Raw genomic sequence first — 25910 nt, 5'->3', positions numbered from 1 at the left:
CCAGGGGTTTCTTCTGCAGTTGCCAGCATATGTGGAAAGATTAGATCAGCTGATTAAAAAAACAGAAAACAAGATTCAGTTAAAGAGTATATACCCATGTTGACTCAGCAATAACACATTAAGCAAATGATCATTTAAAAAACTAGTTAGCAAGTGAACATAAGGTCTAAACAGTACAGCTAAGGGAACTGTTAAATGGTTTGAATAAGTAGTTGTAAGTAATAGATAAACAGTTGAAATACACATAAATAAGGGGACACTTAATCATCACAGTATAACTTCAAGTCAATTAAACTTAAATATCAATCTTTCCAGTTAGCAAACATAAGCAATTGTGAGTAAATGGCACCTGTTTTGGTGCAAATATAAGTGACTACAGGTGCACTGGGGAAGCAACAAAAAGGTAATGGTTTTACAGGTGGCGGCCACAGACAATTGCTCTCTCCTTACCCTCCCTTCCTGATTGTTCTCTAGTTTTGAGTTTTGCTAGTGCCCTTGTCACTACTAGTAGCATACAGTAAATATGTATGATACCAGAAGAGGGGCCATTACACGAGGAGAGCTGGACAGACCCTTAGATGAGCATCAACCCAGCAGCCCTACAAAATTACCTCCAGCAATTACCTCCACACCATACTGGTGTGCATGTTTCTGACTCAGAAACAGACTCCATGACGGTGGCATGAGGGCCCAATACCTCTAGTGAGATCTGTGCTCACAGCCCAGCACCTTGCAGCCCAACTGGCATTCGCCATGGAATACCAGAATTGGCAGGTCCACCATTGGCGCCCCAGATGAGAACATGTTCACACTGAGCAGCTATGACAGACGTGAAACAGTCTGCAGACACCGTGTTGAACGTTATGCTGCCTGCAACATCATCCAGCATGACCATTTTGGCCGTGGATCAGAGGTGGTCTGAGGAGACATATCCTTGGAGGGTCACACAGACCTCCATGTGCTAGCCAAGGGTACCCTGACTGCACTGGGTTCCCCCTGGTGTGGGACAATGCCCGGCCTCAAGTTGCCAGAGTATGTAGGCAGTTCCTGGATGACGAAGGCATTGATGCCACTGACTAGCCTTCATGTTCTGTACCTGAATCCAATTGAGATACTCTAGGATCAATATGTCCACCACCACCCAGTGGTGCCACAGAATGTCCAGGAGCTCACTGATGCCTTGATCCAGGTCTGGGAGAAGATCCCACAGGACACCATTCGCTGTGTCATCGGGAGCATGCCCAGACTTTGTCAGGAGTGTATACAGGCTCGTGCGGACCATACACACTACTGAAATTGCGGTGATGAAAGTCATCAACAATGTGGATCAGCCTATGATTTAGATTTTCGGTGTGAGTTTGAATCAAGCCCTCAATCGGTTGGCGATTTTGGTTTCCATTAACTGTTACGACATCTTGTTCTGAACAAATTATATAATGTACAGTCAAGATTTTGAACTTTGAACTATTGTGTTCATCTAGATCTGGTGTGATTTACAGTTTTTTTGGATTGCTTACACACTAAAATTAAAAGTAGTACACTATTAGCAAAACCTTACACTCAAGAAGCAAAACATCAGCCCATATTTGCACAACTATAAGCACATTGTCAACCTCACACTTGTTGCAAAACTCTACACACAGTGATTTGCACAACGCTAAACACACTTAACATACATTACACACAAAAATCTATCATAAAGTCACTTCCTTGCAATACCAAAGCACTGACTGTCAAATTACCGCACCGTCCAACCAATTGGTTCAACACAGTCATCAGGTGTGCAAACACTTGTTTGCTTAATTGTAGACACACCAATCAGGTGCAAAGCACTATAAAAAGCAGCAGGTGAGTTCATCGGTCTTCAAGCACAATGGAAAGAGTCAGAGAAAGAGTAAGATGAGGAGGAGAACGAGGAGGAGGACAAGGAGGAGGAGGAAGGGGGAGGAGGAAGGGGGAGGAAGGGGAGGAAGAGGAATCAACAGAGGAAGAGGAAGACAAGAAGGTGCTCAAAGAGGACCGAATCTGACAAATGAGATCCGCGCAACACTGGTTGACCACGTTGTCAACCACGGCCTGACGCTGAGGGAGGCTGGACTGCGAGTACAGCCAAATCTAAGCCGATACACAGTGGCAAGTGTGATAAGAGCATTTCGACTGGAAAATAGGTATTGTAAAAATATCATCATATCAAAAACATCTGCACGGTTTCAGTAACTGCTTACAGTACTGTATTCCATGCACTATCCGCACTTCTGTTACCTTTTCCTGTTAAATTACTGTACTATTGTATACTGTTTTTATTTTTCTACATAGGATTGAGGGTCAGGAACGACAAGGGGGAAGGCCTCCTATGTTCACAAAACAGCAAGAGAGGGAGATAGTAAACATGGTTTTGGCCAACAATGCTATAACACTCAATCAGCTCCAAGCTAACATTGTCAATAACCACGCCAGTTTCAACAATATTTATCAGGTCTCAACATCAACACTGGCACGCATCCTAAGAAAAAAAACATATTCAAATGAAGCAAATTTAAAAGGGTGAAACGACTGCGGCATGATTATGCAGAGGTATATATTCACTTTAGCAGTGTGATCTTGCATACTGTCTCATAATCTTTTACTGTACTGTAATATGTATACTAGATCTACACTGAACTGCACAATTTTGACACTGTTCTTCAGAGAGTTTTACGAATGGATGCAGAGGAGATCCAGCATGAGTTCATTTAACACTCTGTGCAGCCATTACACAGAATAGGGTCCTCCACCGCCATGCCCATATGGGCCCTTACAACACAGCACTCATACTTGCATTCTTGGACCAATTGCACAACATAACAGCAGCAAATCAAATCGATCATATGCAAGACATTGTTGTCTGGGCCAATGTGTCTTTCCACCGCTCTGCTCTGGTTCAGAACTGGTTTCAGCAACATACACATTTCACCGTCCAATATCTTCCACCATACTCTCCATTCCTCAACCCTATATAAGAGTTTTTCACGGCATGTAGGTGGAAGGTATATGATCTCCGTCTCCAGGCTGAGGTACCCCTAATCCAAGCCATGGAGGCGGCCTGTGACCAGATGGAGGTAGCAGCAATGCAAGGATGGATTCGTCATTCAAGACGTTTCTTTCCAAGGTGTCTTGCTAATGACAACATTGCCTGCGATGTTGATGAAATTCTCTGGCCAGATCCACAATGTCTAGTTTTTGTTTTGTTTTGTTTTTTACAGTACAATACGTAAAGTGACATTTTGTTACGGTATTATGAATTTCCATGTCAACATTTTGGGCGTGTTGAGAAATAAATGAGTTTCTTCAGTCTGCAACATTGGTCTTGTGTAGTGTTTGGTGAATTTACATTATATTTGTACTTTGTTGATGGTAGCCTACTCTAATCATGGGGAAGTAGAAGTGCTAAAAGTGTTTTAGGTTTATCACAGTAGAGTGTAACTCGTGCAAACAGAGTATAGTAATGTGAAACGTGTGTGTTTCATATGGTAACAAAGTGTGGTTTTTAAACAGAAGTGTATAGTTTTTACAAGAGTGTTTAATTATGCAAAGGATCTGTAGTGTTTTGCTATTTGGGTGTGTGGTTGTGCTAATTGTGTGTAGTGTTTTGAAAACACGGGTCCTGTTTTGAAAATCGTGCTTAAGCAATCCAAAAAAACTAAGTGTTCCGTTAATATGTCTAAAAGTAATGGCTAAACTGTTGAAATAGTTATTTAAAGCAAAGTGGTTGAAATTGCTAAAAGCAGCCTAAATGAATTTCTCTAAATAAAAGAAATTCTGAGATAGCTTTAAAAAAAAAAGTATGAATGATTGAAACATCTACAGGTAACAGGTTATAGATAGCGAACGGATAAATTGCTTAAATGTCTAGCTTCTGCCTCTCCAAGTGGTAGAAGCACAAATACAAACTTGACCTGACTTAAATGTTGATAGGGGATTCAGTGACAATATACACTGTAATATTAACAGAGTTAAATAACACATTTGGAAAATGCCAGGTGGTGTTGATGAAGGTGTAGTGGACTTCATCTCATAGGGCTGTGGGGATAAATCTGACAAAAGGTTGGGAACAATGTAGTAAGGTAATATAGCAAGGGCTTGGAGACTATTCAACTCTGATTAGTAACACCTGTTAAAAACCTGTTTAAAATTAAGGCTTGGAAAAGACAACTGAATGCATTCAAAGCACTGTTGAGTTTTGTTCCAAACTTGATTTAATTTAGAAAAAATAAATGAATATGAACAATACATTTCCTTAATCATCTGAACAGCGGCTAGAACACACACGACAAAACAATTAGAAAGCAGAGAATACAGTTTAATACATATCCTTTTAACCAGGTCATCATTCGTGATTATTGGAAAAGCGAAATCAAGTTCAAAAAGGCACACATTCAACAAACAAAATTATTAAGCAACTATGAGTATCAGTATTGTTGTGACTAGTAACCATAGACCTATTGAATGTTGTCCTGAAAGCCTGGGATTTCTTTTCATTTTTTCTTAAAACTTGAATTGTGTTGGAAATCTCCAATGGCACAATTATTATATTTGCTATTTGAGGATGGTTCTGGGCCAATAACAATTTCTATTTAAAAGTGACTCCCTTTTTTGACTTTGTTTTCAGTGTGCACGAAACCAAATTAACAATTACATTTTAGTCAGTGGGAAAAAAATCTGAAATATAAAATTACTTTTATTACAATTAGATAATGTAGGTTAAATACTAAGAAAACTAATTTTTTTCTCTTCTTGGTTTCAGTTACCTTAGCAGTGCGTCCTTGGTGTTAATTAGGTTTCTTTAAAAACATTCTACTCTATAGAGCCAACCATCAACCAAATCGACACAACGCTCAAAAAACATGTACTTTATTTCAAATTGCTGCAACAAGGGCACTAAAAACAAACTGCAGAGAAACACACGGCCCCCCCGAGTTAAACTCACTTTGATAGAAAATATTTTCATTTAAAAGTCATGAATAAAATAAAAATACAGGAAAACATATGGTGGACGAAATGATTTGGAACACAGCTTTAGGTAGCTTTGTCCAGCCAACAGAAAAGAAAAAAGGAACACTTATTAGATTATAAGAGCACAGTTTGGTGCGGCTTTCCAACCTATCAAAAAACAAAACAAAAAAAACAATAAAACATTTGATTAACTTTAAGGAATAAATTAAAGAAACTAAACAAAAGAAATGGCCTTGCACCCATCCAAAAGTAAAGGGGAAAAAATGCAAATCTTTCTTTCACAATTTCAGCTGTGACATTTTAAGATTATTGGGTGGAAAGAAAAATAAACTAATCCATTGCCAAAGAAAAGCGGGGACAACACACATCAACATTCGCACACACACACACTCACTCAGCACGTACGAACACTCGCCACATGCCTGTCAAGTTTCACACTCGTTCTCTCTCTCTCCCACACACACACACACACAGAACAGAGCACGCTGTGGCTATTGATTGACTTGACTGACTTCACAACACATTGATAAACTGACAGTGCAATTTTTCAGACGGCAGCAGGGAACTAAAATAATAGCAAAGATGATACACCGACAGGACAAACTTCCAGACATTACAGTTCTTATATGAATTCTGTGTTGGATCCGTTTTTCCTTTTTTGTTTTAGGTTTTGAGATAAAGATGGAATGAAGCTCCAGAGAAGCCGATGAGGAAAATAATAGTATTTTTGGATTCAGCACTACTTTGAAGATTAAAAAATGCCATTAAACTTCTATTAGTTATTTTAGGATTAATATAAGTTTACCTTTGTTGTCTTAACCCTTCAAACACATTTAAAACAAATGTTTAAAACAATAACAGGTTGTTTACTACATAAAACACTCTGGAGCACCATTTTCATAAACACGAGCTGAGAGAATTTTCTGAGAACAAAAATTAGAAGCCAAAAGGCCATTCTAAAAGGCAGCAATCTTGACTGGTGGCACTAAATTTGGACTTAAATGTAGACATGAGTCAATCCAGTCAACCGACTACAGTGCATCATGAAGGTGTTTCTCATCTACGGGGTTATAATGAATGACCTCTGACCTCCTGGGGGGTGGGGTGGCAGGTCACGTCACCCTGGTCCACTACACCTGTACGATGTGAAATGCTTACTTTCCAATGTGTGTGAATTCTCTCAGGAGAAAAAGGTAGAGAAGCCTGGAAAAAGCAAAAAAGATAAAGAACGCTCTTTTCGCAGATGTTCCCTTCCCCTGTAGGTTTCTCTTCCCGCAAGGCTAGTCGAGTGATTTTGACGACACCCAGGTTTTTACAGTACCTCACAGTCCTTTGGGTTTGTCAGAGTTCTCCAAGACTCAAAAGACGTTTCCTGAAATGAATCCAGTCACAGGATATGGAAGGATATTGAAGTGTCTGTTAACTGGATAGAAGGAGTTACACAGTTCTTGCTCCTGTTGCTTTTTTGCGTTTCCGCCCCCCCCCCTACTTCACCATTCCGCATCCCCTATGGCTTTGGAGAAGACATAGTCTCTCCCGTTCAGATTCATGATCCCATCCTTCAGGTGGAATTTCCATTTATTCTTACTTCTGTGAATCTGGGGAGTAAAGAGAAGGAAATTAATGTTGTGGGCGTCAAGGACAGATGGACACCGTTTCATCTTACAGTGGACACAGGCTCTAATGTCTTTAGCCCATACACATTCAGCCGGACACGCTGAGATAGTAGCAAGCGCTCACCAAGAGTTCTTTATAGGCAATGCATCAATTTGCGTTGTGATACACTTAGGTCAGCATGATACTGGCAATCAAACTCTGCACTCCAGTAAACCATACATCAAGTAAAATAGTGCTAATGCCTAAAATGCCTCTTTAATATTGTACTTCATGGCAGCCATTTTTTTTGTTAAAAAAGGAGATGAAGACAGCTGAGAAAACAATTTAAGAGGCGCTTTTTTCTTATGCTTTATTTACGTCCTTTTGTGTAGTTCAACTGTTGCATTTGTTGTCTCCATGGTTATCACCAGAAATATAGTGCCTAGAAAAGAAAAATAGTGCCTATTTTGAATTTTTAAAAAAACTTTGCAAATGATAGAGGTGACTCCTATTTGCTTCTGCCTATATATGTGTTAGTCCTGCAATTGACTGGTGACCTGTGCAGGAGAGAGTTGATGAGCTGAAATGAAACAACTAGTAAAAAGTAAACAAATTTGGCAGTATTTATACACGCAGGTTGACGGAGTTTTGTTTTTCTCTCACAGAATAGATTATCTCTTACCTTGTCATACTGGCACACGACTACATTCTCTGTATCAAATAGCTCCTGGTCCTCCTCATCACTGACATCATCCCCACTGTTCAGTGGCTCCTGACGAGGAAACACAACCAACAAGTGTTAAAATAATAAATGTTCCAGATATGGCGCAGCTGCCATCCAACAAGCATTTGTTCTGTCTGTTTGTTGTTTCCCCTTATGCCCACCTCTTCGACCTGCCCGTCCTCTCCCCCATCCTTGTCCTTCTCCTCCTCTTCATCTTCATCATACTCCTCTTCCTCATCCTCGTCCTCTTCTGAGGAGGTGTCTCCGGCGCCATCCACCTGCAGCATCATAGGAGGCTGCTGGGCCTGCGGCTGGGCTTGCTGCTGGGCCTGGGGCTGCGCTGCGACCTGTTGCGCAGCTGCACCCTGGGCCTGCTGAACCTGCTGGACCTGCTGGACCTGAGCTGTTGCTGCCTGACCAGTCTGCTGCGCCATAGCTGCTGCTTGCATCACCTAATGGGAATACGTGCCCCAGAGGAGAAAACAGCGATTGTAAGGTCATTAATCTAATTAGCTAGTTGCAGTTAAAAACAGCATAACTATGTATGAGGAAAAAAATATATAATAATAAAAAAAATGTAAAAAAACACTATTCTAAATCGAGCTTCCTGTCCAACTTTGAGCATGCAAACGGTAAGATTAACACACATATGACAAGGCAAAAAAGGCAGGAAATACGGTGGGAAAACAGAACTATGTATTAGAGAAAACTCATAAGTGCATGGCAAACTCCCAGAAAAGGTTTAAATTTGGAAGGAATTGAAGAGATGTTTACCTGTGTATTGCCTTGGACTTTATTTCCTGAAGCTAGGACAATCTGCTGCGGCTGGATGATGACTCCTGTTTGCTGGGACAGGCCTCCCTGTAGAGGGGCCAGGACCTGCACAGACACAAAACAGAAGAACATAAACATTAGCGTACTGTGTCTTTTGAGACATTTAAGGGAATTACATTACATTATGACTTATTCTATTTAAACCTTTTGTCTCCCCCTTTATGACAGTGAGAGCAGTTACAACACTGTTGACATGTGCTTATGGTGTATAACCTCTGACATGCAGAGTTGCTGCTGTTGCTACAGTTATTCCCCCTTCAGCTCCGGCAAATCATTGGTGGTTAGCATAAAACACATTTCTACCAGATCGCCAGTTTGGGAATGTCTCCATAGACATCAGATTTAAAAACTCCAGTATACTGCAAAATACAGAGCAATTTGCCAGCAGTGATATGCTGAATCAACATTGTGTGAACTCATTTGACAGGGGCATGAATGTAACGGACGTGACGCATTTTAACTGCATATTACTATTGCTGGTTCTATTGGAGATGTCACTGATATAAAGGTCATGGATAATGTTTCTTTGGGGGAAAGGGTGACGTGAGAGTGAGCAAGTGTCATCCTGATTTTCCAGAATTATTTCTATGTTTTTCATGGAATTAATTTCCCCACAAGTCAACTTATTATTATAACTTTTTTCCAAAAGTTGGTTCTTCCACTGTTTTAAACGCCAGAAGACCAACAGCTGTGTAACCAGTGTTATTTAACGCACTTGTCAGGGACTGATTAGACAGAGGATATCAATTATTACATACTATGTGCTGTTAATTGCTACTCTAAAAAGGTATTAGATAAACAAAATACATGCAGCATGTTATACATGTTGCCCTCCTAGCCCAGTTTGTGCTTTTTAAAGGCGTTGCCTGTTTACCGAAACTAGGTGTTCCTACCTGTCTTATGGAGCATACCTGTTGTATGACCGGTGCCTGCACGCCACCAGGCTGCATCTGCTGCTGAAGGAGGATCTGCTGTTGGGGCTGCTGGATGATGTACTGAGCCCCATTGGGAGCACGGACCACCTGCAGGATCTGACCTGAGACCACAAAACAGAAGAAATGTGAATGCGGTGAAAGTGCACGCATCTCTTGAAACTGCCAGGGGAACAGGGAAGCAGTCAATGTACTGTATAACAGTAAACATCATGAATTCACTTAATTTGGCAATTTTAAGATCTAAGTATTTCTTCACAAGCTGATGCACAGATAAACTTGTGAGTGTTTCACCTTGGCTGGTGATGAGCTGTTGGTATGGCGTGACGCCTGTGGGCAAAGCAAGGGTTGCTGCGGTAGCTGCTGCACTCTAGAGGAGAAAGGGAGAACACACATTCAAGAGTGAAACAAGGCAGTGAGGTATACACCCACTTGTACACACACACACACACACACACACACACCCCCCCCCCCCTACAGTTAAGTCAAAAGCAAAAATGGTATGAGACTATACACTAATGCAGGATTTTAGGGTTTAGGAATGTGGAAAACAATTTAAAATAAAAACCAGGTACACACATTTAATTATGACTTTAGTGTTGGAACACATTTCTCTTGAGATATTTAATTATTCATCAAATACAGCACAACCTCTTCACAATTACAGTGCTAATATTCACATTCCCTTGGTTGTCACGATTAAAGCAGCCTTTATACATTTGCATTAATTAATTGTATCTGCCAGGTGTGACGGTGAAAGGTTAGGAATTTGCAAGCGAAGCTTACAAAAAGGTGTTTGAGAATAAAGACAAGTTTACGACAACCGCACAGATGCAAGCCTCGACATAAACAGATGGCTTGCCAAATAGAAGTGTTGCTGAGAGAAGGAAGTACAAAAGGAAGGGAAGTGTTGACACTGTGAAAGAAATTAAAACGGATGAAGGAAAAGGCGGAGCACAGGAGCATGTAAGAGGATCTATTATCCCTGGCTTTATCTCCGCTGTAATCCAGGCTACTATATAACTCTCTGAAGGTCCTTCCTCTCCTCTTTCCTTCCGTCCTTCTGCCCCTCCATCTGTCTGTTACTAGACCAGTCATCCTGCTCTCAGGAAAAAGCCTGCAGAGACACATTAAGATCCTCCTCTTCCGTTTGGCTGGCAACAAAATATGTGAGTGGAAAAAAACCCAATAAAAAATATATTCTTGCTTGTAGGTTTTTGAACAACACCTCCAAATTTGATTTTTCTCACTGGCAAATTGGCAAGTGTGTGACCAAAACAAAACACTTACAGATCAGCTGAACTTATAGAAATTCCTGCTTAGTCTTGTTCACTGCCCATCAACAAGCTGTCAACCTGCAACTTGTCAACAATGTCATATGGCTGTGGCTACAGTTTTTGGTTTACTTCCATAGTTGTACTAGTTTTTAAACTACTCTGTAGTACTTTAACTGCTCCCACTGTCTAGTGAGAAAACCATTTAATGAACATCTGTAGTAGCAGTGCTCCTGTTTGCTCAGAGAGCGCTATATATATATATATATATATATTAGTAGCAGTGTGAACAGCAGCAGAGTACATCACATTTGATATAGTCATGAGTGTACTACCAACTTTGTAGTAAGTTAAGTATGGTAGTCACAGTAAACATGTATACTGTGGAGGTCAGAAAGTGTTGCACTGCATCTACTGTTTGATGAGAACAAAACCCAAACTGTAATTATGTTGCTTTCACAAGTATACAAACGACTTACCATCCCCGTTGCATTCATGTGCTGTAGAATCTTGGAATCCTGAACAATGACTTGCTGCTGGGGAGCTGTGGAGAGAAACATGTTTGACTCCATAACATACCCGAAAACTATTCAAAGCATCGTGAAAAGAAAATGATTAAACAGAGGGGGGAAAAAAGGTCTGTGAACACTAGTTTGGTGAAGTCATTTATCTACTACTGGCTCTTAAAATCTAATGTTTAAATAATCTGGCAGTTGTGCATAGTAAATCACTTCTACAATATAAACTTTGGTCAAGATTAATAAAAGAGTTTTCCTTAAAAAACCCTCATAGTGGGAAAAGAATTCAACACTGTAAATGTGTTGTTCAAATGGGCATTTTTGTGGTGTGTAAATATGGCACTGACAGACGTTCCTACTGTTGAGTTTATTGCTAACTGTTCTTTACCACCACACTGTGGTAGCGCCAGTGCTGACCAACCTTGCTGTTGCTGAGGAGGCAGGATAACTTGCTGGGCTTGTGTTGGCTGGGTCACCTGCTGAACCTGCTGCTGAACCTGCTGAACCTGCTGCTGAACCTGCTGCTGCTGCTGCTGGGCGGCCTGCAGGGCTGCCTGTTCCTCAGTATGGAAGCCCTCCACTGCCTTGGACTGCAACAGTTTGTTTTCCCATAGCTAAAGCATCAGGCAAAAGAAAGAGTACCACTATTTACTTTATTACTGTATGTGGGACATTCTCAAATGAGTAGCCGACATTTGGGAAATCATAATAAAAGCACGATACCGTTAGGTTCCTACACTACAATGAACTGAGGATGAAGCAAGCCTCAACACACTAGTGGTATTTCCCCTATAGATGTTTTGCAAACAGGAACAATAAAGCTGGAAAAAGTTACCGTTTTCAGCTCCAGAAGCACTTGCTCATCGACTCCCTCATCCAGGAACAGCTCTCGCACCTCGTTGATCACATCCTCAATCACAGACTTATATAGTTTAGGCTATGAGGAAGCAAGTACAAAAAGAAAGAAAACACATTTTTGATCAGTTTGCTTAAAAAGAGACCCTCCATATATTGTATGATCACTGTTTACCGAGATTTACTTTCACATAGAATTTATGGAGCTTGGTATTTAAAACTATGTTTAATCAGTTACTAATAGTGCTTACCAGCTGCTGTAACAGCAGCAAATCATTACATGAACAACCGCCTATGTTCCAACACATCCGATATTGCCTTACCAAATATGCACAACATTATATAGTAATATCTGTTGTATAAGTAAATGTAAAATAATCACTGAGATTTAGCTGTGCCGTATACACGGCCCTGTCTGCTTTGTTTTACCGCAACAACGTAAACCTAAACGCGACAGACACGCAGGCCACCGCACTGCGCTCTCTGCACTGCATTGTCCCCAATGTCCGCAGCACGGACCCAGGTCTCTCCTTCCCTCCCCTCGGCCTGTCTGCTCCACTATTTAAAGCACAGTCTGGTGTTTATATGTAGAGCCGGTGACGTAGCGTCGAGTAGCACCTTCCCATCCCGGGCAGTCTATATTAGAGAGCCAATATGGCTGTATAAAACCAGGCACCAGCAAGGAGGAGGGCCAGAACCGGAGTGAGGGGAGACGTGGAAGCCATTTTACGGAGCGGCAAGCAGCGCGCTCGACAGCCCCGTACATTACACGATACGTGGCGTAATGTCAAGGATATTTTCGGTGTAGTATCTTATGAATGCTCAGTTTTGATTAAGTTGTATGGTCTTGTCGGTGGGGAGCAGGACACAATAGTTATGAGATGGGTAAAAGTGGTGGTTTGGGACGGCTACCCTGCATTCTGGTCGTGGAATGGTGGACAATGAGGAGGCATTAAGACTGAACGTTGACGACTTCAGCCTAAAATCTCTTTAATATACATTTAACGAAGCGTAATTCATTCGCAGTGGATGGTGGCAATGTGCTTTGCGTACATCTACATTTGATATTATGCAAAGTAATATAGTTTAGCTTATATTTACCATTTGTTCTTTCCTACCGACTCATCGACGCAAGCAACGCTTTGGCCCTAAATCAGTGACAGTTACAGTAACAGCACAAACATTAAATGCCGATAATCAATATCTTAAAATGTAACGAGAAAAAAACAAACAAAAAAACAAAAACAAGAAGCATCTGAGACACTAACGTTACCACGAACTAATTGGCGGCCAATTCGTTAAAGCTTCAACCTGACAGACAGCCCAAAACTTGCTACTTTTACACATTCATCACGAACCCTAAACTTCTATACCATGTTCACTTATTTTCTTACGTGTTTTTTTTTTTTTTTTTAGCAAAACAGCTCCTCTCACGTTAGCCATACTGCTCCTACCAGGTGGTTTTATCTGAAAGAATAACGTTAGTCTAACGTGAGTTTCGAAAACTCATTAAAATGGCCGATTGACTGAACCTAAGTCTTCCTTTTATTTGATATAACAGTGAAGTGTTTGTAAAAGCAGATACATTTTACTGAAATATATAAAACCAGCTCATAGACAGCTTTCTAATATCTTTCCCCCCCATTTTCCCCCCACTGGCAATCCTTAGAGATTGATCCTTACCACTGGGTTCGAGTTAGCCGAGCTCGCCATTATACGCGTAGTGTAAAAACCACACGGAAATAGGCGAGAAACAGAGCCAAAAATTACGAAAAACGACTTAAAACAACTGGGAACGATATTTGAAAACAGCCGGCATCACTTTTGTAAATAAAACACAGTTTTAACGGTCTTATTTACAATCCCGGGCTGCGACTCCCCAGCCGTCCTCCGTCCGTCGTTGTCCTGCTTTATATACTGAGCGATGGAGCTGCGAGTGCGCGAGACATAGGGCAGGGTCAAGCCGCACATAGCGCGAGATTTGGTGCGGTATATGACGATCAATAAACACACCCACTGCTGGTAAATGTAGTTTAAATGTGTTCAATTGAAAGTAAATGTGCGCAGATCGCATCAGCTTTATAATGCTCAGTGATCTTCTTTACTGAATTAGGCCAACTGTAAATACTACGACCCACATAAGGAATTAACCAGCCATGCTTTGCACGCAACAGTAGATGATTGTACATAAGATAATATAGGCTAGATATGGAATAGTAATTAATCAATTTGTGTAACAGTAAACAAATATAAAGACAAATCTGAATTTCATCTTAAGCTTTGTTGTGCAGTGTTAAACATAAGCCTAATTATTAGAAGAGGGGAAATTGCTGTAAAATGTGATGACAGAACAGAAACACTGTTATAGGCTACAATTCTAAAATCCCAGTCCTTTGTAATGGGTCTCCATTAAGACTTTAGTCTGACACACTTCACGCTCAAATGTGTATTTTGTCTTTGGCCATATCTGTTGAAGTGGTCAGAATTTACTGAAAACAAGTGTATAGTCTGTAACCTATAATGGAAATATGGTACCAAATTTGTGTAGCCTGCTTCATGCTGTCAAATAATTACAGGAAAAGATCCAACTTACTCTAGAAGGTACTTGTACTTTACCGGGGAAATTACACATTTACTTTGCTACACCTATCCAACAGCTGTAGTTACTCGTTTGCAGATGAAAATGTGATATACAAAATGTTGTTTAGTTTATAAAAGATCTCAGTTTTTATACATTATACTTCTGTTAAAGTAGGCCTAGTTCAAATGAGCTGAACTAAGACCAGATACAACATTTACATTCTTATTGGCCTACATTCATCAATAATAATATAAATAGTAGCAGTGACATCAGTAAGATGCGGGACTTTTACATGCAATATAGTAGCTTCTCCCTGGTGTAGGCCTAATAGGCTACCAAGTTAGGATCTGAATACTTTCTTTGATACAACATGGATGTTGCTTTTAATAACTTATTTTGTAATCTGCTATGGAAAGTTCAATTTCAACCGTTGAGAAGTTTGATTCAACCATCTTCAGACCCAAGCCGTAGCTGTCTGCCTCAAGCAATTGCCATGTGTATGCTATTAAAATTATTACTATTCAAATTATGTTTGTAGTTTAACAGTGCTTCTCTGGGAATATTTGCTGCCACTGTTTATATATTTCAAGAGCACTTTTCATGTAGTAGTAACATCTTGCCGCCACAAGAGTATGATCACACTCTACATAGCTGCCCTACCAGAGCTCCAGAAAACAAGCACTTATGCCAAGACACACAAACACACACACACACACGCACACACACACACACACACACACACCGATACATTCACTCTGTATAGCATGCAACTATTTTACATGTAATTCAATTAGGGGGGTTCTATCTGTTTAATCACAAATATCCCTGTCTAGACTTCTTGGGGTACATTCACAAAAACATGAGATTTGACAAGAGGATGTTACCTCAACTTCTGTCTCCATGGAAACTTGCCTCACTGGTCATTCTGTGGACAGATGAAACCACGCCCACTTCCGTATGATGACACCCACGACGGCTGCGTTCCCATGGAAACCGCGCCAACGCCGTCTGCGAAATATGACAGCTACCTTTTATGCCTATTTTGGAAACAGCAGATGTGGTAGAGATAGTCATCTACTTTTATTAAAAGGTACAAGATGATGCTTAGTATATAACTTCCCAGCCAGTCCCTATTAAAAACAATGACTTCGACAGCATTAGAAAACATGTGGCCCAGTTCATAAGTAGTGATGTTGAGACAAGGTAGCTTACAAGGTTGTTTATTTGTCATTACACAGCACAAGGCTGCATAACAAAACAAAATTTGTAGTTCCTCCATGCTACACACACAATATATAATTAAGTATTAAATTACAAACCTTCAGTGACTGTCATGCCAATTAGGCTACTTTGAACTGAAGGACTGCATTCCAATAAGCAAAGGAAGGAGGAAACTTCCTGTCACTTTAAGAGCTAGCTATATAGGCTTACATTTTTTATCATCATATAAATGATAAGTCAACAAGGGGCTACACATAATAGCATCTATGCTTGACTCAAACTGTTAAGTCGTGGTCCTTCAGAATTAACATTTCCCATTACTCAACACCACACTCACTGAACACACAGTTAGACAAGACATGCCAGCTATAATTCTTGTCTCATTTGTGGTCTGATGAACAAATTAAATCAAGGCTCGACAAAGGAAGAGTATGGGAGAGCCGGGAAGATTGAAACACTTTTCAGATTTACGTCATTTAAAAAGATAACGTTACTGACGGAAATAATTTGTTGTTGTGATCAACAACTCACGTGTGTGTTCTATCAATACCAGGTGCTAGCTTATAAAATGTGGAACGACTTCAGTCTAATTTGAGTTTAAACGAAAGATGTGCATTGTGTCATTCGTCCCTACTGTGCGGGACAGATGTAACACTGGGGTGGGGGGAAGAAACACAACGATGTTATTCTTGTTTTTATACAAAATGCTTGACAGTGTCCTTATTATTTAATTGCAAACATGTCATTTTTCTTAATAAAAAATATAATAAATATTATTTTTAGAATATCAAACAGTTAATGCACATTAGGATTGGATCTTGGCTGCCCTTTTTATGATCCTCTGCAGCCTGTTTTCCTGGTCCACTGTGAAGTCCCTATTATTTGGCTGCCAAAATCCTGGTGGTCTAGCCAGAAAAGTGGACTGCCCCCTCCTTCTGTATTTAAATAGGGTAGCATGGCTATGTGTCAGGACGATTGAAGCAAGTATTTCAATCGCTTTAGTGAATTTTCTTTTCCGTAATTGAAAAACAGCTTCTTCCATATAACTCTGTGAAAGTGTGACGTATCCACATGATTTTTCGCAGTTTTGGTAAGTACTGTGTACTGTCTGTACTGAGCTAGTTTGTTGTGTTGAATGTTAGAAATAATCTATCATTGGACGCAGCAAGAATATTTATGTATGGTAAGATCCTTTTACACATGTCTTTCTGCATTACATGTTGGGGGCAGGCTGGCGAAACGAAAGGAAAGTATAAAACCTCTTGAGTCCTTGTGCAAACAAACTCTTAAAATGTTGGATTAAAAAACCTTATCACTTTCATCATTGCAGGATACTTGAGAAATGTAATTTGTTTAGCTTTGAGAATTTTACAGTTTTTCTCATTTGTGTTTAGTTTACAAAACTTTAATTGGCTTGGCTCCTCCTCCACTATGTGGTTTTGTGTTTACACGCTCAGCAAAATCAATAATGTCCTCCAGGATCTCCTTTATTGTGTCATACCACTCCGCCGTACTGCATATGGGCAGTTGATGTGAGGAGCTGCAACTTCATCAGTATGTTCAGCTGCTCAGCTCTGCAATCACTGACTCAGACATTGTATCTATGAGTTTTATGAGCTGCTTTTAGTTGACTGGCAAACTTTTGTGACGTGCCATTATGAGTAGTTCTTATTGTATATCTTGTGTGTTGTTAATTCAATGCTGTGTCTGGGCGACGTGGCTCAAATTCGTGTTGCGATTGTTTTGGTGAAGCTATCATCTGGTACAGTGCATCAAATGGAAACGTTTATATTTTACTGTAAGCTGTCCCTTTTCAATAAATAAATGAAATAAAATGAACAGTAAATTTATCAAATTCAGTACCCCAAATCACTACTTTCCAAGCTGCTGTAGCAGTGTAGTTCGCGGGACCCGCGTGATTGAGGTTTCCATGGGAAGGCAGCCGTCAAGACGTCATACGGAAGTGGGCGTGGTTTAATTATGGATGTATTCCAAGAGCTTTTAGAGTACATCCATGTGTTTCATCTAAAGTAGGTTGGAAAATCAATAGACGCAACCGGGGAACACACAGCTGTCTGTGCATCAATCCATTTAAGCATTTTGGTGAGCCTTATGGATGGAGCCTCCCTTAAGATGGAATGTCACAACAACTGATTTAATTTAATTTATTTCACTGAGGGGAAATTAAAGGTCTACCTGAAACTGATGAGAACATGCTTTTGAATTCACTTGTAACATTTTTCTTTGGAAAAAAAAAGTGTTGGAATGACTGGAGACTTGTCTGGAGACTTGTCTAGTAGGTGTTTGTCAAACAATGACATGTGATCAAACATAAAGCCGTGTTATCTGAGGCATGAGGTCGCTGCCTTTGAGTCTGAGTAGTATGATGCCCTCTAAAGATCTAGAGAAAGCTTTTCACCCCCCTCTTTCTTTGCTGTAGTTGCATAGCAACAGAGGAGCTGCTAGCTCCAGTTGTGTTGGTGGTGGGAGCGTGCTGCACAGGGAGGCACTGGCTCGAGATTAAGTCTGTCTCGGCTTCAATTATGAATGGGCTTCCACTGCCACACGGCTCCAAAATGGCACCACTCAAAATGATAAGGCAATGAGGAACTCTTTGGTACACTTAACTCTTACTTCTTTCCCTAAGGGGGAAGCTGAGTTTGACTTTAATCAGAAGTATTGAACTTAAATGATTGGAGGAAGTAAATGAATAATTAACTGGTGGAAGACGCATGGTTATGATAAGACCCTTGTTGATGGGAATATGTGAGGTTAATGATTGGGGTCAGTCTTGAGAGCAAATTAAAGAGTCTCCAGTCTCCACAAAGCTAGCACTTTACCAGTAAATGGGGGTTAGTGTGTGTTGCATGTTGAAGTGGTGAAAATGAGGGGGGTAGAAAGGGTGCTTTCTTGTAATCCTTTACTATTTTTAGCTATGAATGTTGAGCAGAGAAATTGTGAAAATTGCTGCTTTTGTTAGCCCACATGAACTACCTACCAGTGATGCTGTTATTAAATGTGTCATTGTAGCTGACAAGGGTGTTCTATGAGGTGCCCCTAGGGACATTATTCAGAATTACCATACATATACATGTACTTTTCCTCTCACATACACATATGAAACCAAACTCATTCACATACTATACTGAAAAGCTCACACACACACAACTGAAACGCTTTCACACACACAACTGAAACACTCACACACACAACTGAAATGCTCTCACACACACAACTGAAACACTCACACACACAACTGAAACGCTCTCACACACACAACTGAAACACTCACACACATACAAGTGAAATGCTCTCACACACACAACTGAAACACTCACACACACAACTGAAACGCTCTCACACACACAACTGAAAATATTACGTTCACACACACAACTGAAAAGCCCACACACATAAAAGTAAAATGCTTTCACACACACAACTGAAACGCTTTCACACACACAACTGAAAATATTACCTTCACACACACAACTGAAAATATTACCTTCACACACACAACTGAAAATATTACCTTCACACACACTACTGAAATGCTCTCACACACACAACTGAAACGCTCATGTACATACATTGAAACACTCACACACACAACTGAAATGCTCACACACACACAACTGAAACACTCACACACACAACTGAAATGCTCTCACACACACAACTGAAACACTCACACACACAACTGAAATGCTCTCACACACACAACTGAAACGCTCTCACACACACAAACCAAATGCTCACACACATACAAGTGAAATGCTTTTACACACACAACTGAAACGCTCACGTACATACAAGTGAAATGCTTTTACATACACTACTGAAACGCTCTCACACACACAACTGAAACGCTCACGTACATACAAGTGAAATGCTTTTACATACACTACTGAAACGCTCTCACACACACAACTGAAATGCTCACACACATACAAGTGAAATGCTTTTACATACACTACTGAAACACTCTCACACACACAACTGAAACGCTCTCTCACACACAAACGAAATGCTCACACACATACAAGTGAAATGCTTTTACATACACAACTGAAATGTTCCCACACACACACAAATGAAAACCTGACACACATACAAGTGAAATTCTATGGCTGGTCCCAGCCAGTGATCCCAGCTTGCACTTCTGGTAAGTTAACATTAAAGCTATACACCAAAACTTTAAATAATGATTTATATGTTATTGACGTTATACATAAGATTTAAAATGCCTTAATGATTTTAAGTATTTACTGTAATTGTGGTTTGCAACACCACAATTGTCTAAACGTGAATCAGCTTTAAACTAAGTTCTAACTGTTAAATGTCTAACAAACTATTTGAAGCAAATCAATTAAACCTGAATTCAGATTTTCACATAACTTTAGTTATGAGTCAATAATTTGGATGTCACTTAATTATAGTGTTTCTTTTAATAAGTCAATGGTAAGCTAATGTTAAGTTAAATATGGTAACATGAGCTATTTTGCTTGCATAATGGAAGAGCAGCACTGGATCTCCTCATTGTCCACAGTGGTTTTAAACATCTGTGTTTTATGTCCATTAAAAAAATGGTTTATGGTTCCATTGCAATAAATTCTAAATATATTTATACTTTAGACTTATTTTGTGTTTACTACTGACTGAAAATGTTCATTTTACATTCTGATTGTCAATTGAAAGAACCAGCTCATCATGCAACACAGATAAAACATCGAATATTAAAGCTTAACTCTTTTGCTAAGGGAGAGCAGTCTAGTATAAGTTGAAAAGAGAAATAGTTATGCAGTTTTTTGACATTGTACCTTATACTTGAAGATAACATAGGAGCCTTACACTCAGCAACTAGAGCCAGAGAAGGTTTTGAAGAGTGCCTTGTTTGCTGCTCTCAAGAGAATGAGCACAAATCCAAACAAAACTGGGTAAAGTGCTTAAACAAAGAATGACCTGCTGACTGAGAAATTATGAACCCCTCTATATGTATCATTAATTGCAATGTTGCAAACTCTGAGGTATTCTCAGGCAAGTAGCCCACACAGAGCAAAAATAAACAATCAGCTGATCGAATGCACTTGTAGCAAATATGTGCTTTCTATCAGTTAATGTTTTTCACCCTTTTGCTTCACTATACACTATACAGTAAGCCAATAAACATGTAATATCCACAAGACCTACTCAAAGGGCACAATAAATGACACCATCTATAGAGCTTCAAAACTTTTCAGTGTACAGATAATTCTTTTTTTATGTAACTTCTTAGTGAATGTCACATTTGTCTCTTAAAGAATTTCTCCTTCTCTAGCTCTGCCAGGAGTCTGTCTGGTCAGAGTGCGCCTCCCTATAGCGCCTCCCAACGCTGGTGTGCTGGCATTTGATAACTAGCAGTGGGTTAAAGCCGACCCATCTGATTAGTTTGAAATTGAGCATATACTTTGGAAGAAATCAAACTATGCGCCGATGCTTGTCAGAAGCAATAAACATAATGCCGTTGTACGATCAACAGTTGTTCGCTTGTATTGTGAGATGTGTGCTTTTATTTAAACAACTTCCTGTTCAACTGAAATGCCTTCCTGTTTAACTGAAATGCCTTCCTGTTCAACTGAAGTCCTCTCATACAACGTACTGAAATGCTTTTATACAACATACATTTTACTTGAGTATGTGAGAGCGTTTCAGTTGTATGTGTGAAAGTGTTTCAGTTGTGTGTGTGAGAACGTTTCAGTTGTATGTGTGTGAGCGTTTCAGTTGTGTGTGTGAGAGCGTTTCAGTTGTATGTGTGTGAGAGCGTTTCAGTTCTGTGTGTGAGAGCGTTTCAGTTGTATGTGTGTGAGAGCGTTTCACTTGTATGTGTACGAGCTTTTCAGTTGTGTGTGTGAAGGTAATATTTTCAGTTGTGTGTGTGAGAGTTCTAAAATGTGTGTAGTGTACACCCTTGTACGATATCTTTAGTTTCTTGGCAATTTCTCTCACGCTGTTGCTTCAGATACTCAAGTAGCCCAAATAGTTTTATTGTTTCTTTAAACAGCAAAACGGTTCACAGCTGTGCTAATGTGATTGCACAAGGGTTTTCTAATGATGAATTTGTCTTTCAACGGCAGGATTTAGTGTCAGCTAACATAATGTGGCATTTGAACATTGGAGTGATGAATTCTGAAAATTAGCCCTTTCCAACAATAACGTCTAGATTGTATTTCTGATCAATTTAATATTACTTGTGTGCATGAACAATTACCTGCAGCTGGTGGTAAAACAAAAGAACTGTTAATTAACTCTTCCTGCAAACACAGCAAAGCACACAACTCCACCTGCATCAATAATGAAACTGAGATGCTGGAGTGCATCAAATATCTTGGACTCACCCTAGACAATAAACTGAGCTTTGAAAACACAAACGGTCAACAGCTCTCATTCTCTACTACCATACCATACCATACCATACCATAAAATGACAGAGAAAAGAAAATGGATATAACAGTTTGATGAAATTTACGCCCATGTCTACCACGAGTTCAGTGCATTTTTTGAAATATTATTTTGCCTTCCAAAACTTGGAAATTCCTCAGTGATTCCAAACTTTTCAACAGTAGTGAAACTGGAAGACACCTCTACTGTCTATAAATCAGCTTACAAAATACGTAAAACCTGAAAACGCTAAATAGGAAACCAAAAAGATTTCCTTGGATAGCTGGGATGGCTGTTCACTTACCGACAGTACAACTGCACTGAGGCCAGGACGACGTGAGGCACTGCAATTGGTAGTGAAGTACATGATCTCTCTATCCAACTGACCCCGGCACACAGGCCTGTTGCGTTTTTCTGTTGTTCACTGAATACAACCTTTTAACGCCATTAACCAAAATAATTAGTCCAAATTTCCAGTTCATTTCTGAGCAAACTTAAATAATTTAGGGGATCTAGCGGGAGTATTTGTGACTACTTTGTGACTATGATTTAGAATACATGCCACAAACTCGCTAAATCAAGTGCACAAATCCAAACCCTCCTCTCCCATGTTTATTCTCACTGTGAGAGATTAATGTATCAAATATGGTCCAGGAAAGGAACTCCAGTTCCAGTTGTGGCTGATTGAAGTGCTGCAAAGTTGGACCAGAATGAACAGAATACCGAAGTGAACTGAGGGGGGTATTGATTGACAGGCAGCTTGTTACCACTCCAATTAGGGAGTGTTTACTAACTCCTGCTGTGTCAGTGTGTGTGTATGTGTGTAACTGTGTACATACTTACACAAGTATAGGCGTGTGACTGTTTCTGAGTGTCTGAGTACATTTACAATTTATTCAGCAGTCCCGGTCCTCTCGGCTTTAATTGGTGTATGTTGTAATGACAGCTTGGTGCAAAAGCCAGATTGGCTGATTGACGGACGGACGGAGCAGTCTCCAGAGGGATGTTGGTGACCGGTTCAGCTTTTTGCCAGTCAAACTGTCCTCTTCCTCGCTTGCCTTTATATTTTTTTCTTGCAACATGGAAAAATGGCCATGTTTTACATTCTGAATTATTATATGTTGTATAGGTTTAAAAAACAATATACATTTAAAGTCTCTCCTGTCATATTAAAAATACATAAATGTTTGTTTGCAGCTTTATGACTAAAGTGCAGTCTTGTCAAGTTTTCAGGAACTTACAGTGGGTCGCTGAGATAAAAATGTGTTAAAGGCCATGAATCAAAACTTCTTCTGTTGGGTGCTGTGGATATTTGTGTGGCTACATAGCTCAGAATACCATATGGTGAGCTTTCATACAACAGTTAGTTATTTAAAGAGTTCAATTCCAGAACAGACAGAAGAGAAGAAATCGTCTCGGGTTACGTATGTCACCCTCATTCCCCAAGAAGGGGAACGACACACTATAGGAACGCCTCTGGGCGTGGCAGGGCTGAAACTACTCCAGTCCTATTGGTGTTACTAGAACGGTAGTGTGTGACGGCATAACCGGAGAGGGTATATAAGCACGCCAGCACATAGGACACATTAGCCCTTTCTATGAAGCAAGGCACTCCAGGCGGGGTGAGGTGTGGCGGCCCGACGCAGTGTCTCGTTCCCCTTCTTGGGGAACAAGGGTTACATACGTAACCCGAGATGTTCCCCTTCGAGGGAACTCGAACTGTGTCGGTGACGAGACTATGGGAACGAGATACCCACTTAGGCCACGCCGAAACCCCGCCTGCCCCCAGCGTGCAGAACCTGACGGCACAACTAGGAGGAGAGCGCACGGGTGTCGGGTGCAGAAGGAAGGTCCAGACTGTAAAAACGGATAAAAGTGTGAGGGGTGGCCCAGCCAGCCGCGTCACACAAATCCTGGAGTGACACCCCTGCAAGGAGGGCCCTAGAAGCCGCCATTCCTCGAGTAGAGTGCGCCCTTACGGCAATAGGTGAAGGCAAACCGCGCACCTGATAGGCCAGGGAAATAGTCTGAACGATCCAGTTGCTGATGGTGTGTTTAGAAGGAGGGAGCCCAGCCTTGGGGGACCCGAAACACACCAGCAACTGGTCTGCTTTCCTCCACCGGGAAGACCCCAGAGTGTAAATACTCAGTGCTCTGACAGGGCAGAGCAGATGAAGTCTCCCGTCCTCAGCGGTCACATGAGGTGGGGGATGAAACGCCTGCAGCACCGTGGACCCTGCCAATCTGGCCGGAACCTAAGGGACATATCCTGGACAAGAGTGCAGGATGGCCCTGACCCTCCCCAAGGCAAACTCCAGGCATCGGGGAGAAACCGAAAGTGCCTGGAGATCCCCCACCTTTCCTCAGAGAGGTGATAGCGAGGAGAAAGGTCATCTTAAGGGTCAGGTGCTTTGCCTCAGCCGACTCCAGGGGTTTGAAGGGGGCCTCCGCCAGCACTTGGAGAACCACTGCCAGGTACCAGGTGGGAACCATGGAACAAGTCACGGGTCTCATCCTCCGGGCTCCATGGAGGAAGTGCACGACCAGTGGAAGCCTCCCCAAGGGCCCATCACTCAGAGGGGCGTGGAATGCTGCAATGGCAGCCACCTACACTTTGAGCGTGGACGGAATGGAAAGACACACTGTCGGAATCGCTTCGACATGATCTGCTTCGTCTCGACTTCAGGTAGGATGATGGAGCTTCCAAACATAGCCAGAGAGCCTGCTGAATAGAAAGAAGCTAATGTGTCCTATGTGCCGGCGTGCTTATATACCCCCTCCGGTTACGCCGTAACACACTACCGTTCTAGTAATACCAATAGGATTGGAGTTTCATTCATAGTTCAGCAATGCCACGCCCAGAGGTGTTCCCATAGTGTCGTCACCAACGCAGTTCGAGTTCCCTTGAAGGGGAACTCTTCTTCTGGTGTATTTTTCAGTGTCTACACTACATTCTATAGGGCACCGCCTGCTTGGTCATTTTGTCAGCCAAAGACAGAGTAATAATAATCTTTATTTGTAGAGCACTTTTCAAAAACAAGTTACAAAGTGCTTTAACAAGTGTAAAGACAATAATTGTTACGTGGGTGGTGTGGTGTGGGGACAGAGAGGATCCAATTGCAGCGCTCTGAGCGAAGGAGATTTATTTAGGGAAAAAGGTGGTTGAGGGACTGGAGTGGAGGGAGAGGAACACTGGGGCCGAGGAAGGGAGGATGCAGGGGGGAACTGGGAGGACACCGTGGGGGAAGCCCGAAGAGGAACTTTTAACTGATAAAAAGGAGAAAAAAAACCAGGACACTCACCGTCAGCCGGGCTGCCACCACAACAATAATACCCAAAAGACAATAATACAAAAACAATACAAGATAAAAACAAGAAAACACTGAAAAGACTAAAATACACGTTTAAGATAAATATAAAATAAGTTGTATGTTTTAAGAAGGGACAAAAGAGTTCACTGACTCAGCCGACCTGATTTCCTCGGGCAGGCTGTTCCAGAGCCTCGGGGCCCTGACAGCAAACGCTCTGTCCCCTTTAGTTTTCAGTCGAGACTCTGGAACAGGCAACAGACCTCTGCCCGAGGATCTCAAGGTACGTGCTGGTGTGTATGGGACTAAAAGGTCAGAAATATAACAAGGCGAGAGGCCATGAAGAGCTTTAAAAGTGATCAATAAAATTTTAAAGTCAATTCTAAAACATACTGGGAGCCAGTGTAATGAAGTTAAAATAGGGGTGATGTGGTCATATTTCTTTGTTCTGGTTAAAAGCCTGGCAGCTGAGTTCTGGACAGTCTGGAGTCGATCAGTAGATTTTTGGGTTAAACAGGTGAAAAGGCTGTTGCAATAATCCAGGCGTGATGAGATGAAGTCGTGTAAAATGGTCTCGGTGTCCTCAAAAGTTAACATAGATCGAATTTTTGCTATATTTCTAAGTTGATAAAAACGTGATTGAATAAGCTTTGTGGTG

General features: G+C 40.9%; 1 protein-coding gene across 4 annotated transcripts; it reads right to left on the bottom strand.

Annotated features, from left to right (window-relative positions):
• Positions 1–4874: 4874 nt before the first annotated feature.
• gtf2a1 (general transcription factor IIA, 1) lies at positions 4875–13634 on the bottom strand. Of its 4 annotated transcripts, none has more exons than XM_046060885.1 (10): positions 13409–13634; positions 11706–11807; positions 11292–11484; positions 10832–10896; positions 9373–9448; positions 9040–9182; positions 8087–8191; positions 7474–7764; positions 7271–7360; positions 4875–6590 (listed from the first exon to the last, which is right to left on the bottom strand). In XM_046060885.1, exons 1-10 carry the CDS (start codon positions 13436–13438, stop codon positions 6483–6485), a joined length of 1203 nt encoding a protein of 400 aa, XP_045916841.1. In that variant the 5' UTR covers positions 13439–13634; the 3' UTR covers positions 4875–6482. The 4 variants fall into 4 exon arrangements, with proteins under 4 accessions (XP_045916841.1, XP_045916842.1, XP_045916839.1 ...); XM_046060886.1 differs by having other exon boundaries at positions 9058–9182; positions 13409–13633; XM_046060883.1 differs by lacking the exon at positions 13409–13634 and adding an exon at positions 11977–12116.
• Between the last annotated feature and the right edge of the window lie 12276 nt (positions 13635–25910).

This window comes from Micropterus dolomieu, linkage group LG10 (assembly GCF_021292245.1).
Source record: "Micropterus dolomieu isolate WLL.071019.BEF.003 ecotype Adirondacks linkage group LG10, ASM2129224v1, whole genome shotgun sequence".
Lineage (NCBI taxonomy): Eukaryota > Metazoa > Chordata > Actinopteri > Centrarchiformes > Centrarchidae > Micropterus > Micropterus dolomieu.
This window is presented reverse-complemented; position numbering and strand designations above follow the sequence as displayed.